This window comes from Choloepus didactylus, chromosome 1, assembly GCF_015220235.1.
Source record: "Choloepus didactylus isolate mChoDid1 chromosome 1, mChoDid1.pri, whole genome shotgun sequence".
Taxonomy (NCBI): domain Eukaryota; kingdom Metazoa; phylum Chordata; class Mammalia; order Pilosa; family Megalonychidae; genus Choloepus; species Choloepus didactylus.
In genome coordinates, this window is record NC_051307.1 from 188,124,901 (window position 1) to 188,146,163 (window position 21,263).

General features: G+C 35.7%; 1 protein-coding gene across 14 annotated transcripts in view; it reads left to right on the forward strand.

Annotated features, from left to right (window-relative positions):
• Positions 1–21,263, forward strand: part of ARPP21 (cAMP regulated phosphoprotein 21) — a 149,810-nt gene that overhangs the window by 42,305 nt on the left and 86,242 nt on the right. For all 14 annotated transcript variants that reach the window (XM_037846950.1, XM_037846943.1, XM_037846926.1 and 11 more), the window contains 6 exons: positions 413–454; positions 1,214–1,303; positions 5,221–5,365; positions 6,760–6,838; positions 7,431–7,490; positions 8,212–8,352. In XM_037846950.1, the coding sequence (XP_037702878.1) occupies positions 413–454; positions 1,214–1,303; positions 5,221–5,365; positions 6,760–6,838; positions 7,431–7,490; positions 8,212–8,352 (557 nt within the window). The remainder of the gene's footprint in view (positions 1–412; positions 455–1,213; positions 1,304–5,220; positions 5,366–6,759; positions 6,839–7,430; positions 7,491–8,211; positions 8,353–21,263) is intronic.

Consider the following 21,263-nt stretch of genomic DNA (forward strand, 5'->3'; position numbering starts at 1 on the left):
TTAAATATGCCGTGATTTACAAGAAAAAGAGATTTCATAGTGGAAAAACAAACTGTCCTTGCAAATAGCCTGTAAGTATCGATTTTCTTGGAATAAAACTACAAAAGCACAATTAATTCTTTTCATATGTATGTAAGTCAGGCAAAGGCACCTAATGACAGAATGGCCAAACGCCTTCCAGGCCAGCTTTTCTTCTCCAAATAGCTATTGTAAGGAGAGAGAACTAAAAGTTAAATGGTCAAAAGTTTTTGGCTGCTGGGGACAGAGGAGTACTCCCTGGTGGCTACAAGGTGTCGCTGATCTTGCTGGTTTCTCCCCACTATATGACACTTTACATCTCTTTCTCTGCGGTGGTTGTTGGTTTATTGTTTTATTATTATTACTGTTATTTTGTTTTGTTTCTAACATACAGAGGCGGCTGGCGATTCAAAACCAAGAGAGAAGAAAATCCAAGGTAGGATTCTCGAGATTCTATGCATACGTGGCATCACAGATACAAGTTGTGTACTTCACATTGGAGTTAAAGGGCTTGCCAACAATTTGGATGGTTTTGTGCAGATAGAGTGGTGGATCCCGTCCCGGCTGTATCGGTGCTATCTGCTTCTAAGGGATCATGTTCAAGTATATCTTTCTCGCTTCGTCCGCTTTTTAGTTAGAGCGTTTGTGGTACGCTGTAGCTGCAAATGTTTATTTTGGTCTCATTTTCACACTTGTAGATTGACAGGGCTTTACAAAAGAAATAGGCACTTGTTTTGTTTTCATTTTTAATACAATTTGGACTAAATGGTTTGGTCTCACCATTTGATATCTGTCCTGAAGTAAACAGGTACTTGGTATTTATTATGCATTCTTCATCCTTTTAAGCATGTTCTCAGGCAGATCTCCTCCAAACTTGGTTTTCAGTAGAAAGCAAATTTTTGTCCTTTTCACAAAACGGCAGCATTTCATGCTCCATCCATTTGTTCCCAGTGTGATGGGCACAGTTGGCTGAAAGTGGGTTTGTATTCATCCATTCACATTCTCTCCCACCTTCAACCACGTCAGGCCGAGGTCTGAGGCCATGAATAGGTAGCTCTGGGCCGCAGACTCACAGTGGGTTTTAAAAATCTGATTTGGGAATTTGATATGAAGGTGGAGATGTTTTCATGGTCTGAGACTGTTTCCTGTTTGTTTTCTTTATTTCCTTTTCCTCCCCTTTTCTCCCCCCTCCTAGTCAGGAGCAGGAAAAGGTAAACTGACTCGCAGTCTTGCTGTCTGTGAGGAATCCTCAGCCCGGCCAGGAGGCGAAACTCTTCAGGATCAGGTATAACCCCTGTCGTAATCATAGCTGCATGAACGGGATCTGCCTTTGTATGCATGAGTGTTAATTTGGTATTAAACAGTGTTTTGGGGGAGAAAAAGAATAATTGAAGACAAGAAAGACTTTTCTGGCTTCGTCTCCTGTTGATGAGACATTCTACAATAGTTCTACAGTTTGTCACCGAATGTTACGTTTGTTTTTTTTCCAGACCCTCTGAAAACTGCAAATGGAAAGGAATTCAAAAGAATTTAGATTAAAGCTTAAATAAAAAGTGAGCACGGCAGTGCTGTATTTCCTCAAAAGCTCTCTCTTGATAAGGCTGAACCAAATATAGCCCTAAGTATCCTGTCTCCCTCCTTAGTGGAGATGTCTTACCTCTCAGCTCCCCAAGATACACTTGCCTATAAAGAACACGACCTTTGGCTCTTGTGAAACTTAAGAAATAGTAAACAAGGTGCATTGAACTTTGGAGGAATACTATTAATGGCTTTTGGGGGAGATGTCTCAATACTGCCGAAGTTGTCGAGAAATGAATTTGAGTTGATGGTGAATTTAAGTTAATAATAATAATATATCGCTGCATATCCTTACCTTCATTTTTGTTCCCTGACAGCCAGATTATTAGGTTCTAGACATTCAAATTCTAACAAAATTCTTCTGTGACAAAATGGGAAACCTCATGCCATGTTTATTTTTGTTTGCCTTTCAGGCATCATATTAGCTTTTATGAAAGGGAAAAAAAAAATAAGCTACCAAGAAATTTCCCTTATTTTGTCAGAGGCTCAGAGGAGTCAAGACAAAAACAAAATGAATTATCTGAGCCCAGGGGAAGGAAAATTGATTAAGAGGTTATTGCTCTGTTTTGTTGTGCTTGTCTCTTTTTACTTTAACTAAAATTCTCCAAATTCTCCTCATGAATACAGAGAGCATTGAGAGCACTTTCTTGAAAAGGACCAAAAATAAATTCCTTATAGATTTTGTCCTAAGAGTTTGTTTTTTTTTTTTTTCTAGCCTCGTTTTCTTAACCTGCCACTCATGTCATAAGGCATGGACAGGCTATCGTTCAGTTGCCATCACTGTTTCAAACACAAGCTTTATTTTACATGGGCTCTGAGAAACGTGTGGCTTTTCTTCAGCATTTTATTTGTGCTTCTATTTTTAATGGAGATTGAAAAGGGGAATAATGTGAATATCACAGCTTGCACTATTAAATGTTGATTGATGGCTTGTAATGTACTGCACACAATATATGTTAACTCTGCAGACTGACAGACCCTGGGAGAGGTAGTGCCCCAGTTGTCCCCCACTCCTAATGCCAGGCAAAGGAGGACAGCCTTTATAGACTGAATCTGCTTTTTGTCCCATTTGACAAGATACCAGGAGGAAATTTTTTAAGAGATCATCTGTGTCATAGGGCCCGTCCCGGACCTAAGTCTAGTTTCTCCATACAATTGGTGCAGAGAAATAAGATGCAAACGGTGCTTTGTTCCTGCTGGTTCCAAGCTCAGAAACCAAGACTAGCTTTGTAGGAGGGAATTAGAGCCTGCAAACTTCTCTTTGGTCTGGCTGAGGGATGGTGGGGGCAGGGGTCTGATAGAAAATAACCCAGATGCACACGTGAGCAGGTGATTGTGCTCCTTTCTTAGAATATAAAGAAGCAGAACTTTGAGATTATATGCAAGGCCTTTGCTAGGTACCACCGGCATTTACACAATGTGGGAGCTGAATCCCAGAGAACACTGGCAGAAGTATACAGTATTTCGATTGTACTGCTTCCCCAATATTTGTATATTCACAGTATTTGAAAAACTGCCTTCATTTTCCTGTGTGGGGAAAACTCTTGCTACCTGTATTACTTGATCTCAGACCCATACCTGATGGTTCAGTCTGTCCTTAAGTTAAAGGAGTTTTGCTTTTCTAATGTTATACTATTTGCCTATCAGTGTATTACTGCAACTTGAATCATTCTTTCACTGTTGTTGGATATCAACTTATCCTGTACCAATGTATTTATTAACACTTGTATTTTATTATTGAGCATATCAATAAAAATATTAAAAAATAACAGATTGTTTTTTACCAACTCTATAGCACTTTTGTGTGTTCTTTCAACACCATAATGCATCTAACTATGTATAGAAAAAAAATATTTTTCTGAGTATAGTATTTGTCAACACATTGCAACAGTTTGTTTTTGTAGATGTCTTTTAGCTTCTGCTCTTGCATTTGTAATGTATTTCCAAGCCACTTTCATTTTTGATTCAAACTTTGAGGCTGAATGGTTCAATTAATTTTGAAGAAACAATTTGACTCCTTTCATGGCCTGAATGCCCTGAGTTTTCCCTCCTGATCAACCATAGAATATGATTTTTCCTCATCCCCCTTCATATCTCCTGAGCCAGAAATGTTTCAGCTGTTTCCTTAGCAAGTAAAAGCAACTCATAACCTTGTAACCTACCCGAAACTTGGACGATTAAGACTTTTCAGTCCCAAATCATTCAACTGCCCCTATAATCAAATTACACTCCATTTTACATACTTGGTATATGTTCATCCCCAGGATAAACATGTGGAGATCAGGAAACCTGGCTAAGATAAATATTTAGCATGAGAAAGTGTTTTATTTCATCCTCTGCATAGTGTGTCTTTCCAGCCATGATGACTTTTTACTCCAGCCAGGAGTGTCACATTGGAGCTCCAGCCTAAAGTGAAACTTTGCTTCAGAGGACTTTTGTTTTATGATCATTAGATTGGTCAGGTTTACTGAGAACCACTAAGAATCCCAGATCAGACATAATTGAAGGGGTACAGGCATCAATTTAGTCACACATAGGGCGAGCATTAGTTTAGTTTTCAGTGAGAGACACTGTTAGTCATTGGGAATTATTTTTTCCAACATCATAAATTTTAATGTCGCTACTGAAAGAAAGCTTTCCCATCAAGTGAGCTCTTACATAAGAACAGGTGGGTTTAACGTTGGCTAATTTGTTAGTGTTAATCACAGCACAGATTATTTAATAAAACTTAAAAATATGATTTGGCTTCTTCAAAATAGTGCACATACAATCAACCACATGGCTGGTATATGTTTGTTAATACAAAATTATCTGTTTTTAGTTCATTATAAAAATAAAAGTGGATCTAACCCCCAAACTGTAAATGGTCAATCTTACAATGAGCATTGGTCTTAGAGAAACTTACATTTCAGAAAATATTATACTTCCTTCCTTTTCTAAAAGACAGTGCATATTGTAGCTATATATTATGATGCTTTATCAATGACATTTGTTAACAATTATGATAATAATCCATACCTAGTATTCCTGCAATTATATTGTTCATTTTTTTCTAGTAGTAGAAGTCATTGTTGATAAGGTCCAAAAATACTGTTTATTGTAAACTGGCTACTAGGCCCTTTATGTCTGTTTTATCTGTAATTATGATTCGTAATATTTGTCTGTCTGTGTTTGTGCCAATTTCTCCTTACAAGGAATTATAGAAAAATCTGCAGAAGTTTCTGTTTTTTGTTTTTTGGGTTTTTTTTTTTTTTTTCCTGAGACATTACAGTGACTAATGCAAGCTTACTGATTGAGGAATTTTTCCTGAGTGTTTAAAAATAAGCCTGTAGAGAAAATAAGAGTTGTGATCTATAGGAAATTAACTTACTTAAAGTTAATATTCATGCAGCAAAGTTTTAGTACTAGATGTTTTTCATGACCTCCCATCGACTTCTGAAGTAGAATTTGCCGTAAAGGGCAATTAGTTTTCTGACAGATCTAATTTTTTACCATTTAAATAAAGGAAACACAAAATCTTCACCTGGCTTTCATTTTCCTGTACTTAATAACCTCTATGCAAAATGGAAACCAGTCAGAGATTATTAAATTTGGCCCTAAATTATTATATTTTTTCCCCAACAGGAATCAATTCATTTACAGCTTTCCAGTTTTCCCAGCCTGCAAGAGGATGATAAATCTAGGAAAGATGACTCTGAAAGAGAAAAAGAAAAGGATAAAAACAAAGATAAAACCTCTGAAAAACCCAAGATCAGAATGTTATCAAAAGGTGAATGCAAAAATGTTTCCTTAATTTACCCAATTTGGGCACATGAGTAGTCACAGAATACATTCTAGGTTTCACATGAATTTACCTCTCACTAAACTCTTTGCATATAATTTTATGTGTGTGTGTGTGCGTGTAAAGATATGAACTTGATTCTCTTTCTGTTCATAGTGTCATTATTTGTATAGCCAGAGAGGTTTTTTTAAGGTTCACATATTTCTTTGAATTAGCATGCAGATCTCCTGTTTTCAATGACAAGTCCATGCAAAGGAGTGAATACAGATCTGCTCTTAAATCAGGTTTATTAATTCAATTAACTTGGGTTGATGAACAATTTTATGTCTCAACTTTCATGCTTATCTTAAAGACAGAGGGTGAGCAAGTCCCAGTAGATGAGACATGGTTCTCAAGGTTTAGCTGTTTATGTATTGGAATGCATGACTAGCATTTTATTTGGCACAGATGAATTTGGTCTCTGCACCCATAGACAGTTGCACAATATCTTGTTTAAAAAATACATACATGTATCTACTTCAATAAAATGTGTGCCGAAAACATCAACTCTTTTAAAATCCCAAGCCTACACTCCAGACTACTCAAATTGTTGCCCTACATTTAATAGTACAAAACAAAGCAAAGTTTTTGTTAAGTTAAAATGAAGAACACCCTGAATAAACAGGCTTATGGTAGACCAGAAAAAAACAAAATAAAATTGAGAAAGAATAGGGCCTCTGATTGAGGAATGACAACTACTTCTAATATTACACTCTATAGCCACACATCTGTTGTAATGGTTGTCCTTGCTGCCGAATATCTAAAACTCAAAGTGTAAATGAGAGTAAAGAAGTTCACAATCTTGAAGTTTTAGAAATTACGTTTCGCAAGCATCAGAAGGCGATCTGAAAGGCTTGGCGGTATATAGTGACCCTCCTGTATCCTGTTCTGGTTAATATTTAGATATTCTTGTGGCAAAACTGACTTTCCTTTTTTGCTTTCTCTGTTTTAAGAGACAGAGAATTCCCTAGGACCTCAGGCTTGGGTGCACTCCCTGTGTGGGTTGGGAGTTCCACGTGAAGGGCGTGTCTCTGGGGATTTACTGCACAGAACGAACTGCGCATGCCTGACTCCACCCACTCCCCAACACCTCCCCCGACTGTGCCCTGTTCCCCTCTGATGACAGCTGAACCTTCCCACCCTCCGAATCTACTGGGGGCTCTCATTCCGTGAATCTGATTTTCATTCTGCCAGCTTGCTAGCTTGGAAATATGTATCTTTCATACTAATAGCTTCACCTAAAATTTACCTAAGCAGGAAGGAAACGGGAAAGATTGGGAAGTCTCCCCCACCTCCCCTGCCCACCATCATTCCTCACAACTCCATCCTACTCTGTATTTCAGATTGCAGCCAAGAATATACGGATTCTACAGGCATAGACTTACACGAGTTTCTGATTAATACATTAAAGAATAATTCCAGGTAAATTCTTTTATACATCTCTTATTTTTGGAAGGGTCAGGTAGAATATTAGAATCGAAGTCGTTAATCCAAACACTTCTAGGAAGGTGGTTGTAAAATGCAGACTCCCTCCCTGAAGTTATATATTATCACTTGTATTTTCTCTTTTCTGTTAATAGTTTGCAAGCTTATTGCTAACAGATAGTCTTAATTCCTAGTTAGTTACTCTAATAATAAATTATAGTTTTCTGTTTCTGCTTTCACCAAGTCACACATGCAAAAAAATGGCTGATCAAGGGGAGAAAAAATAGGGAATGAGAATTAGTGATGTTAAATAAACCAATTATGTTTCAGTGCAGCTGGTTATCCATCTACAGTTGATACTTAGGCCTTGCTTTGTTGCCGTTTCCTATTAATTTAAAAATATGCTATTTATTTGATGTGTTTTATAGATCCATTACCTCACATGTCATAGTTAACATTGTCACCAAAAGCATTTTGATATTATGAAATACCAAATGAGAGAAAATATAATTTTTAACAGAATGAAATACTATGTAATTGAGCAACATATTTGAAAGAAGAGTTAGATGTTTTGACATTTATTTTGCAGGGACAGGATGATACTCTTGAAAATGGAGCAGGAAATTATTGATTTCATTGGTGACAACAAGTATGTTAAATTGCAATGTTGGTTAATATATACGATGTGTCTTCGTTTGGTATTTGGGGTTAATTGTATATTCCAGAAAGAATCAGGGATAGATAAAACATTGTTTAATTTGTTTCCTGATTTGTAAATTGGAGATGCTGTTCGAGTTAGGAGTTATATGCTGATGGGAATTGTTGCTTGGACCATGTGAGCGCCTGCTTGTTAAATTCCTGACAAAATGGCTATAAACAGAGGGCCACTGATTAGCATAGAGTAGCTGTAACAAGAAGTGACCCTTTTCATTTTTATTATAGTTTTTTAATGGGCTCCAGCTGGCTGCCGTCAGTTATGCCTGGAAATAATCGTGCTGCTTTCAGTGCAGTCTAATGACACATCTCCAGATAGGCATCTGCAATCATGTCTAATGTCATATCATTCATCCTGTGCTTGGCTAACTGATAAGGTACCATGGGCTAAAGTGAAATACTTTCCAACAGACAATAAGTTCTCTTTGGCAAGAGAAATATGCAACTATAAAACAAAGATACTTATGGTAGCTTAATCAATAAATCTGTAATAAGTGGAAAATTTACTTGGAAATGAGGACATTAAGTGATGCCAGAGATGTAATAGGCTTAGTGGTTTGGATGGAGGAGAAATGGTTTTGTGTGTGTACCTGTAAAATGTACTATGTGCCAGAAACGGAAATGCTGATTCCACATTTTCTTGCACTCTTTTCCAGTAATCATTATAAAAAGTTCCCTCAGATGTCATCATATCAGAGGATGCTTGTCCATCGGGTGGCAGCTTACTTCGGGCTGGATCACAACGTGGATCAAACAGGGAAATCTGTTATCATCAACAAGACCAGCAGCACCAGAATGTAAGCCCCATTATTGTATTTGTACAGCAGTTTCTTTTTCTCTTATGGATTCATTTATAAGAACACAGTATAAAATCCAAAGAATATGACATTTAAAATGTGAAGTGTTATTTATCTCTTGCTCTTATCAGGAGTAGTGTGGCATTTATCTATAGGAGATTATTTAAGGAGCTGGAGATTTATAAAATTCAGGTAATAAAGTAGATATATTTCCAGATCTTCTACATAGCTCCAGAAACATAATTTTTTTCTTCCATCAGTACTCCATGTAATTACATGTAAAAGCATGGAGAATTTTACATCAAAGTATAACTCAAATTGAAAATAATAGGCATTTTTATATAACTGTGATATACACAGGAGAATTGTCCTTTCCTTTCTCAAAGTCAGGTATGTAGACAATCATCTTATTGAGCTTTCTAATGTAAAGGAAAATCTGAACCTGGAGACAGAAATCCTGCTTCTAAGACCCAGTTCTTCTACTTACTGGCTGTGTGACTTGGAACAAGTTATTTAAAATCATCTGTTTTTCACCTCTAAAATGAGGTATTGAGATAGATGCTATATAAGTTCTAGCTTTAAAAAGAGGATGGCAAGTTTTTCTAGTCCTTAAAATAATTGTTTGCTTCTATCTTAATGTATTTTCATTGTCCCATTTAGCCACCAGAGGCATAATAAAAATAAGTAGTCATTTGCTTTGGAAACTTTGAACCATTCCCCTTGAACCCAAGGATCTTTTGAGTAAGGTGCAAGTCAGTTTTATAGCAAATTGCACACCCCAATATAAAGCATCTTCTTAGAACATTTGTATATATGATTTCCTTTTTCACAGTGTGTTTGGTAAATTGTGTAAGTTGCATGGTCTTTAGGAATGCTTTGTTGGTGAAGGGAGCTTTTGTGTCAAGCAGAGCAGCATGGGTAAAACAAATGCTGATTGTATAGACCATTTCCACCATTTCAGAAAGTTCTACTGGCCCACTCTGCTCTAAATCCTTATGATTCCCCCAAGTTCCTAAATAACACTACTGCATGTAATTTCTCCCTTCAAATTTTTATTTTCTGGCAAGTAGTCAATATATTATTAGAATTCTTCAATTCCAGGAGAGCACTATCTTCTTTCTTTTTTTTTTCTGGCCATTTTTCAGACTCCACATGTTATGCCTTTACAAAGAATGGAAAGTGCGTATGTGCAGAGAATACTTTTTTACACCATGGTTGCTATAGGATTGCCATAGCTCAATCTCTGCCTAGTTCTTTGCTTTCACAAACCACCCTTTAGCCCCCAATTCATGAGTCGTATCATACCTCAACAGAAAGACACATGACTATATGTCATGGACTTTCAAAGTCTTTTCTGAAGAGTTGAGCTCAACAACGTTCAACTCACAGCTGTCAAATCCTTCTATTCCAGTCACATTTCTGACCACTGTCTATTTGAGTGGCTCTTTGGGGAATGATTGACATCTTTTAAGACCAGGAAAGAGAATGAATTAAAATGTCCTTTTTCAAATATTAACAAGTCACAGTTGTCAGGACCTGAATCATTTCTGGCAGTTTTGGCAAAGAAGAAATGTTGTTTGGGGGAAGTTTGAGTAACTTTAACAAGGCTTTTGCCATGTTTTTTGGAGTTGAAGTTGGAAATGAAACATTCTATTCAAGTCCTAGGTTTCTTGGTTTTCTTTGGTCTCTGAAAATTTAAAAGTGGCTTTATTAGTGCAATTGATACATGATGGTTGTGGGAACCATATTTATTTAGAAATATTTTCAGATGGAAAATTCCCCTTTATTGAAAGGAAAGAGGCTGAGATGGAAGTTTCTGAGATGGTTCCTTGTGAGTTTTGTGTTTGAGAAATTACTTTTCAGTGTATACAGTTTCATGCCACTCCAATGCAAATACATGAAAGTACGTATTTTAAATGGCTCTGTAGTTTTGGAGAAAAGTGGCAATGCAGAAAAATGTGTATGGATGATAACACTTAAAAGGCAGAGGGAGAGAAAACACTCTTTTATAAGGATTCTACATTGTTCTCTTTCTGTGGCATTGCATTAGTATTAAGGTACCTCTCTGACATGGATACATAAATAACTGTAACCATATTAGCTACATAGTGATTGGGATTTATTTTCCGGAACCCCACTATCCGGATGATAGGCAGTTCAAGTAATTATAGAATATGTCCGAGACAGTTAAGTTCTGTATATAGGCAAAATAGTTTTACATGAAGTCCAAAATATTTAGGTCATAAAAACACACTATGTGAGGATTATATATGCATGTGCACATGCGTGTGTGCTGCATTCACCTCTAGTAATTTCTCCAATATCCTCAGATATAATACATCTGCCCTTCTGTTATGGGAAGAATATGTCTGAGGACACCCTTCTCAGTTAAAGTGATAGCATTTCTTAGTTATATTAGCATTGCCTGTTGTGCTGGGCAAGAGCTTCATGTATCTTCTTTCATTTAATCTTTAAAAAAGGGATTTACAATATTAAGTAATTAGAGCCGCATTTTACAGAAGAAAATTAAGATTTGAGCTTATGGAGAAGCAATGATTAGCATGGCTGGGATTGAAACCAGAGTGTCTAATGCCAAGAACAATTTCCTTAAATTATCTGACTCTCTTAAAACAGAAACATACAGAGCATCTTGAGCAAAGTCCTCAAGAAGATTCTCTGGATTCATTGGGAATTCCAACCCTTTTAACTCCTTTTCTATCAATAAGAAACTTGATTGAAGGAGAAGATATTTTTAAGGTGTTTATTGCTGCTACAAGACATGAAATTTGGGAATGGTGGACTGTCCACTAAATTTAAGCCTTGCTTTATTCCATTTCACTCTTCCCCCACCCCCAAAAATGAAAATGCAACATTTATTAATGTTACCGTTACTGTAGGAGATGAGCATATTCATTGTGTTATTTTAAAATTAATATTACAAGCAATCCAATTATCCAAATCCATGGCTTCATGTCATATCCACAAAAGCATGAGTGCAATGAGAAATAATAAGCCAAAGTGGAAAAGACAGTTGAAGTAAAGTTATGAGATGTTTCACCTTCATACATAGGGGGTTTCTGGGGAACTTGTAAATTACCTGATGAAAGCTGAGATGTAATAATCTTGAAGTCCTGTAATATATACAGACAAACTTTTCCAGATATTGGAACATGTTCCCAGCTACTATAATTCACCCACATATCTACATCCAGAATCTAGACCTCAGACTCTGTGTCTACATAACACCTGCAAGATAGGATTCCTGCCATCACACGGCTTACCCTCTGCTTATAGATACTAAACGAATAAATTCAGAATCTCATTCATCGTTAAGCCTGCAAAATGTAGCGCAATTCTTTGTGGACACATAGTGGGCACATAACTGCCTAGGGGACCGCTGCCTGATTGAAGGCATGCTGTATCAAATACCTTGCAGAAAGTACCAAGTGGAGCCAGTGGGGGCCCCTGACCCTCCAGATTTACGGCTCAAATGTGCAGATATTTAGGAGGACTTTGAAGAAGGCCAACACTTAGATAGTGAGGAGGGGAGTACCTTGCAAGCTGGGGTCTGGGTATAAACAAATATGTGATAATAATCTCTATATTTATTGAGCACTTACTAAGAGCTGGGCATGTATTGAAATTCTGATCATTTGACCTCAGATCCAGGGGTTAACCATATTATATTGCCTGGAGGCAAACTTGAGGGGAATGAGATGATCTGATGGATTTATGTTGTGTCAATGGGAGGCTACATAAGATGGAAAGGAACCTTGAGTGCGGGAAGCCCTCAAGTTTAGGAACACAAAGATTGGTATGAATAGTACCATGCTTTAAAAAGATTAACCTGGTTTGCATTAGTAGGATATATGCAAGAGGAAATGGTCAGGAGTAGAGAGACTTGGCTGGGTGTTTCTGTCACTAATGCATGGTTTAGAGATTAAGGATATAGCCCAGGAGAGGGAAGACTGGGAAATAGCAGTTGTTCCTAGATGGTGCCTTCATCTGAGCAAAATGATGCACTTTAGAAAACTATTAAAGTCATTTTGTCCCCACAGCAAGGGTAAGAACAGGTGAGTGGATGTGACCTGCAGCCTCCCAGCACACCTTTTACTCTGCAAATTATGTCCTAGTGGCTGAGGACACTTCTTGCTAGAATTGATTGCCTTTATGTTGAAATAATGGGGTCTCTGAGCTGAGGTTCTCCGTGTTGGTTTTTTTCACCTTTAGTTAGCTTTCTTTCCCCTTGTATAATATTCCCATAGATACATTTTATTCTTTAGCACTTCTTATTTTTTTTGCTGTTGGAATTCCTTACTAACTGTCAGATTAGGTGGTAATACCAAATGAGCCCCTTGACAATCTAGAGTGGAGGGATAAAAGGATCTGTGGTGTTTTGGTACTACAAATGATATTTATAATGCATTTACACTCTGTAATACCTTTTTCTATTTAAGATAGAAGTTAAAAATATAAACAGTGATTTTATGAAAATATTTAAAACATGAGCATTTGTATCTTTTCATATGAGAAGCTTTGCCCTTCTCCTTTTCCCTCTCTGATCTCTACTTTTTCTCTCTTTGCTCATTTTCCCATGGGTTTAGCACAAAACGGTTTGTCGATCTTTTATTTGGGATTCTTTTTTCACCTCCCTGTCCTTTTCTCCCTCCTAGAGAAAGGATACATACTGTGCATAGGTGGAGCATTTGGAGACTAGAAATCTACTTGAACTAGTGTTTTCAAAAGGGCCAAGACCAGCCACTGACTGGCAATGAAAGAGCCTGGTGTAGTTCTGCATGTATTTGCATATGTCAGAGTGACTTTTAAACTAGTCCCAGATAATTTTTATGTTAAAGGGCTGTCAACTCTTGAATATGTTTTCTTTTGTCTTTCACATCCACCCACTGTCATTGCCTCAAATCCCCTACTCTGAGAGTGCAAAGCAAAGGAAGGAAATACCAAATCCACTGAAGGAGGGTGGTTACAGGGCCCAGGAACTGAAAAACAGGAACAGTGGCCCAAAGGCACTGGTTCGGAGCAACACCTTAAGACTCCAGTACAAGGGCACATCCCGGTGGTTCCTGAAAAGGGTGGACCTGGGTCATTTTCGAGGGTGATGTGCATTGTATTGTGACTACAATAGTTTGTTTCCAGAAAGGATGATTAACCGAGAAGGCTATTTGATAAAGCACAAGAACCATGAATCTTGTTCTAGCACCAAATAAAGCTTCTCTATAGGTGAAGCAATTGAGCACAGTTGATTTTGGTAAGAATTGCTGAAGTGATGAATAATTACTGGATTGCAGGACCTGCCAGCTTCTCAGTGGGTATACCTAGAGAGGTGACTGAAGTGCATCAAGGTCACTGAACAGCCCCTGTGTTTAATTTCCTCAAGAGGCTAAGGCAGCAAATGGGAATCATTTTTTTTTTTTTTTTTTGATCCTTAGCCATTTCACTCTCTGAAGATGATGAAGTGCATTTATACTAAACACATACACACACACACACACACACACCACCACCACCACTATCACGACCAACAACAACAAAGAAAAACAAGTTTTTCTTCTCACCTTTGTTGTGTCACTTTTCCTTTGGCTAAAAATGTAAGCACACCTCAAACTAATTGAGCAGCATGCTGATATGGATGCTCACCTAATAATCCTCTGAAGACCAAACATCAATTTATTTAAGTGCCTCTTAGAAATCTATGAGTGGCTGGCATACTCTCATTTCTAAACAGGATAAAAATTTACTCTGTACTTTTTACAGGAATGACGTTGAAAATTATCCGACTAGAAGCCAACAATCAGATATCTAAGAATCACATTGCTCTCAGGAAAACATGAAGTTTTAATTACTAAAAAAATAGTTCCTTAATCAAAATTCAGGGTCAAAGTAAGACTTATTTCTTAACATTGGTCAAACTCCATATAATTTTTCTCAAATATTGTATTTTTGCCATAGTATTCTCAAATACTTCCTTCAGTGACTATAGGATGAGATAGGTAAATTGTAGAAATGTACTGTGAGGGGAGAAAATAAAGTTTGTTGCATTCCTTTCTCCTTTTTAATTATTTATGGGGCTTTCACTTTTGAATGGATGATTGGCTTATTTTAGAACTAAAGCATGCCTGTACCTTCTATGACATTAATATTCTTATTGTAGTTTTTTCCAGAGTTTTCCATAGAGTAAAAATATTTTGAAAACTGCTTATTGGTTTAGCTCACAAAACTCTAAATAGTTAAAGTTAGATAATTTTACAGGAAAGAAAAGTGAGTTTCATGTTGCTTGATGTTAGTCAATTCACAGAAGACCAGACCAAAATCCACTGTTTGTGCCACTTAGCCGTGTGACTCTTCTCCTAAGTTTAGGGAAAGGAAAGGTTAACAATACTCTTAGATGATTATAAGAGCAAAAAGAAAACAAAGCACTATTCTTCCACTGTTACCCAGTGATTGGCCTCCCAAACCTTAAGTTGCATTTAATGGTTTTCAGAACTGAGCAGAGAACCAAATTAAACAACTTTAATATTAAGATGAATAGTAAACCTGTTAGGATGTCAACAAAACTCCAGAACCACAGATCACACTGGATTAAAAATTGTCTTGGCATACTTAGAAATAAAACAAAACCCAATCCTGTGTTCTTAAACTGTGTCATAAATCAAGCAGAAAGTATTTCTTAAGGGTTCAGTACCATGCTTTGGACAAAAGAAGGACAGGTTATAGAACATACCCACCAGAAGACCATAGTTTATTTGAGGAGCCAAGATGATTTTGATCAAGACTGTGTGTGTGTGTGTGTGTGTGTGTCTAAGTATATAAACTGTGTTTTTCAGTTTGGAACAGTTGGGGAGAGGTCTACTCTGTAGAACTGTCCTGAATGTACAGTAGTTTTGGAAGGAGCTAGTTTGGTGTGGCTCAGTTCTCTCAATCTGTAGCTCTGCTTGCAGGCAGCTGAATCTGGCCCAGTGCCTGCAGGCTCCCTTCATTGCTTCCCCATCCATTCCAAGGCATTGGTGGTCACTTCTGCACTTGTGCCTTGGAAAAGGTTTTAGGGAGAACCTGGGGGTGTATAGTGGCTAGGTGTCTTTTTGGTGTAGTTCTCATGTCTTGCTAAGCTAAAGATGTCTCATATTGGAGAGGCCCTTAACATATTACCCTGGCTTTAGGAAAGATAGAAGTGGGGCAGAGAGCAGAAAGAGAAGTTGTAGTTTATTTGTTGGAGTTGTTTGGTTTCTCCAAAATTGTATACTTCAGTGTCGTTTTAAAATGCTTAGTATGAGTCTTTAAGCAACATATTGGAATCTACCAAGAGAAGAGAATATTTCTACCTAATACATCTTATCCAACAACCCAATTCCTTCTAGCTCCCCAGCCTTCAATCCAATCCCACAGGATTCCCAGGGAATCCTAACCTCCATTTTCCACTCCGCTGGCTGTCAGACCAGGAAAATGAAGCGTTTCTTTGCAAGTATAAAAGAAAATATTGGTAACTCTATATCGTTTAGAGTGCACTGATCACTCTGGATCTTCTCAGCAACTGAAATGCTGTATTTGCATGTAGGCTTAAATGGAGTACTTTTATATATGTTATAATATATAAGCAAAAAGCCTTTAATCCTAAGAAATGACAGTCATATTCAGCAGTTTCCAAAGAAAACAAAAAATCATGAATGCCTCATTTGAAAAAGCTTGAATCAAATCAATATTTGAGTATTATACTAGCAATTAGGTCTATCCTAATCAAATTTAACTCTAATAAAAATTTTGGTCCTATGTTCACTGACATCCTCAAATTTTGGCTACTCAGAAAAATATCAACAGTGTTAATAATGGTAGCTGACATTTACTGAGTGCTATTCTAAGTGCCTGAAACCGGGCTTTATACTTCACTTGCTTCATCTTGTATCTCATTTAATCTTCCCAAGTTTTTTAAGGTAAGTACTGTTACTTTCCTTTCTTTTTTTGTCTTTTCTTTTCTTTTCTTTTTTTTTCCCAACAAAACTGACAAAAACCTCTCCCCTAGGGAGGTTTAAGTAAATAGCAAATGTAAAAAGTCACACTATTGGTAAACTACAGAGCTGAAAAGACGTAATATGATACCTGGTTTATTAAGATGCATTTTTGTTAGGCCTGCTGATCAGCATTTTGTCTGTATTATTAACACTATTTTAATGACTAAACTATAGCATACTAGTATGCTAGTTCAATATCCATTTTATATAATCTTATTGGGTTAGGTTCTAAAATGCATTGGGTTTTATAGAGAGTGGAACTTCAAGTCATTGAATACATTAATACTACTACCTTTTAATATTCATGTAGTATTGAAATGGAAGGATAGATAACTTAAAGAAAGAAAAGTGACCTGACAGTCTAGCCCTATTCTTATTCAGTTTATTACCACTGAAAAGAAAGGCCTGAGATTAGAAAACATTCAAGAAATCAATACCCTGGAACTGAACAAGAAACTGATCATCACCAGCTAAGTGTAGGAAGTCAAAGGAATGAATTCAACATGCAGAGTGCTGTGCTTTCTGTCTCAATAGCAATAGGAGAGGAGAGGATGAGCAAGCATATTGGAACAAATAGTTTTGTGGATTAAGACTAGTTTATTTGTGGATTTACTTGGAAGATGCCATTGGAGTTTTGAAAATAATAAGTAGCCCCAAATTAGCCCTAAAAAAGGGCTCAAATAGAAATTGCTTTATAGATTCTTTGACACTCATGAGATAAAATTTGAAATGTTTTTATAATTTCAAGAATATAGGCACATATTTGATGCTGTTCTCTTTTTTGAGAATATATGTGGCATCCTATGTCAGACATTTCATGTAAGAAAATCCACACATCATTTATAAAAATGCTTTTCTATGAAGATTTTCTGCCATATACATGACTTTTCATTTGTGGCAATTCTCATTTAGGGGCAAACTTCCAGAAATGTGCCTCTTTTGTTAAATTTAGTACATCTATCTCATGTGTATGCTATTTTATTTTTGTCAATACTGTGCTCAGTACAGTTCAGAAACAACCAAGCTCATGAATAAGAATAAAATATTCTAGGTCTTAATTACATTTAATTTCTCTCCCTTTTCAACTTTTATATTTTCTCCTTTTTTCCTCCTTATCCTTCTGTCCTTTTCTATCTCATAGCTATTTGGTCTTTTATTTTAGAAGAGAAAAAAGAAAGGCCTTCAGAGTAGACTATCATCTAGCTGACTTGACTACATGCATATGTTTATATGCATATAGATCAAGATGGACAAAGGAATAAAGAGAGTGATCTTTTTTATTTACTTATTTTTGGTTTACATATATTGGGGGACTATTATATAATAATACAACACTAGAAGCAGGGGGAGTATTAATTCTGGTATTTTGTAAAGTAGCAGCACAGTAGAAAAATTAAGAGTTAATTTGAGAAACCACTGCATCTAAATGTCCATTTTAGCTGATTGTAATCTAATAAAGGCTTATGGAAGGAAAATACAGAAAATATTCAACATGTAAGGACATTTTAATTGTCCATAACCCAATGATTAGATACAAATCACTTTGAAGTTGTTGAATTGCTTTCCTATCTTTCTCAAAATAATAGTTTTTATTATTTTTATTACATGTTTATTGTAATAATCACAAATATATAAATGTTAGAAATAAAATTTTTCCATTATCCAACCATCAGAGACAATTATTGCAACATTTTTCTTACTGTTATATATTACTGAAATGTTATTCCTAATGTTATATATTATAGTTTCAACATAAATATGACCATGGCATATCTGTGCTTTTATACATTGCTTTTCTATTTTAGCCAATATTATTGGATGCCATTTTATAAAGCTACATGTTGCACATGGTGATACCTTAGGTTACTTAACCAGTCCACTGTGGATTTCCACTATTTGGCTCTTGTAAACTATGTAACTGTGTATTCATTTATTAGTATTTCCTTTGGATACATTCTTAGAAATAAAATTGCTTTGTCAAGGTGGGTTAACATTTTTAAGATTCTTAATGCATGTAGCCAAATTGTTTGCCAAATTGATTTACCAGTTGAAGTGGTCTATCTTACAGACCCACGTTATCTTTGAGTATTCTGCTTGCTTTTGTTGTTCATGAATAGCCTATGTTATTAAAGAGGATCAAGGTGTTTCCAGTGTTAGTTTACATGTCTGTGTTTGTATATACATGGTAAGGTTAGTAAGGTAGAAATCAGGAAGAATAAAATGATTTTATCAAAGGTACGGAGAATCAAGAACAGAAGTTTGAAAGGCTGATATAGGAAGCTGGATACTTGGCGTTGGAAAATATTGTTTGATTTGAAAGGTTTAGTCTCATTTAAAAGAGAGTAAAATGGTATGAAATGACAAAATGATACTGGAATCTGTGAAATATTATTTAAAAATTGGAACATGGGATTTTTTTTCTTTTTAATAGAAGACATCAATGCTGTAAACTTTTTTTAACTGAAAATTTCAAAGCATTATGGGAGCAGTGCCCCTTAGGCTTTTCTAATATGTTTGACAATTAAAATATTTTTGATAGGTGTCTTACACCATCAAAATATTTTATTCTGTAGTGCACAGAGCCTTTCTTTGCTAAGGTGCTTATACATATTAATGACCACCTTTTAGTTACTCAGTTTGAAATTCAAAGACTTCTCCTTGGTCCCTCTCCATATTTAGTAGAATAGAAATCGTCATTTTTGGGGGGTGGGGGAGGGGCGGGAGTTAAATTTAACTATTTGGAAGAAAAGTAATAAATTTGGTCTCCAGAACCTGCCAGTGAGGGTAAACTCTTGAAAATACTTGCAGATAAAAATATTTAAAACAATAAGAATCAGAATGGTGAGTGCTCATCTAGTTGAAGCTTCATGGGGAAAATATTCTAACTAAAATTGGAATTGACTGAGTGAAAGACAGAGTTTGATTGTCTCACACAGTATTTCACTCAGCCACACTGCTTCTCAATTAGTAAGCTGTGTCTAATTAAGGAACAAGGAGGAGTTAATTCTAACTTTTCAAAGATTTGCTTGGGGATGCCAAGAAGCTCACTGGAAATGCCGGCACCGTTTACCACACGTGAACAATGAGTTTCACAGTGGATACGAACTAGGAATTGTGGAAAAATGTATTTTTACCTTGAGAAGAGGAAACTTATTTTCCATCTAGAAGAAGCATTAAATGTATTTTCTATGCTTTTTGATGATGATATACAGAAAGCTAGAAATAATATCTCACAAGCTAAAGTCTGCCAAGAGAAAAAAAATTAGGTATGGATGATGCATGGCTATGAGATATATGGTAAAGTCTGATCATCATTTATTTAATGAATATCATGACCTTTTGCAGTTTAGGAAATTTTTTCTTAGAATTATATTCTCTCATATTAATATATTAAAAATAATTCATTACCACTTTAAAATAGAGTTGTGTAATACATTATTTTAGTTCCTTTCATTATATATCTAAGAAATAATATTGCTATTGTGTTAAATTAATGGTAAAAGGATTTTTAAAAGCTCTAATATAATGGTGCATTACTGATAATTTTTAGTTTAATCATTTGGAATACTTCTGTTATATATCTTCATTTGCATGAATTTGAATCTGCAAGTTGCTCTTACCTCTAGAGCCATAGGTAATTCTTCATAAAATCAACCTGGAAAAAATCTTGTAAAATTTATTTTATTCCTTTTAAGCAAGCTTCAAATGGTTACTTTTTTGATCATTCAATATATTTTTGGAAAAACATGAAGGGATTAATAATTTGCACTGTTATATTGTCTGGAGGAAATAAAACAAGATATTTGAAAAGCAATATCATAGTAAGATGTATTCTTGTTCTAAATAATATTTGTATTATTGATTAGAACAAGCTCTTTAGACTACTTTTTGGTTATGCAATAGGTATAGATTTCCCCATGCCCTGTCACAAAAACAAATAAGCTAGCAGTATAAAGCAGGGAGAAATTTCAAAAATAGTGTTTAAATAGTTCTCTCATAGCTACAGTGACACTTCAAACTGAGAATTTCTAAAGCTAGAAGAGGTGTTATTTCCCCCTTCCCTTTTCAAGGTACCTTGAATTATAAAATTTTTTTTACATGATTATTTTTGGTCAACTTAAAATACAAGCATGATTTTAAAGAAGATTTTCCAAATACTCTAAATTTGAATTTATGTTCCTACTAACCAAATCCTTTCTTGGTCTATCATTAAAACTTTTATGATTATTTATCTTATTTAGGGACTCTTTTGATCTGTCCCTGAATTACACCAGTGGTTTCTGAATGGCTATCCTAAGTTTCCATTCATGTATACATTATTCATTTATTCATTCAGTTGAATGCTTCCCATGTGCCAGGCATGGTTCTAGACACTGGCAATTATGCAATTAAAAAACAAGGTCCTTATCCACATGGAACTTACATTCTAGTTCTGGTTAATGTGTTTAAATCTTACTTGAGTGCTTTTCTTCTTAAGGAAGATTTAGTCTAAAGCAAATTTACCTTTTGCTCACAAATCAGAAAGTCTGCATTCTCAGACCATTTCATTTCTAAGTGGGCCCCAATCCAATTAAAAACCAATGCAAAAAGTGTATCTGTATATTTAACAGCAAGCAAATAATTTTATTTGCTAGAGTTTATCAGACTGCAGAGCCAGAGGCTATAAGGAGAGAATTATCATTGACTGAATCAACATTTGTATTTAGGTCAATATCCTAATTTAACTCCCTATGTGAAAACTGTATAGAGCAATATATAAATATTGGGTGAAAATGATGAGAAGCTTAAAAAAATTCCTGGGAATTGTTATTGTTTACAGCAACCTGAAACAATCCTAGATAATAACACCTTATAATACATGTTGAATTTCTCTACAGTAAATGACTCCTT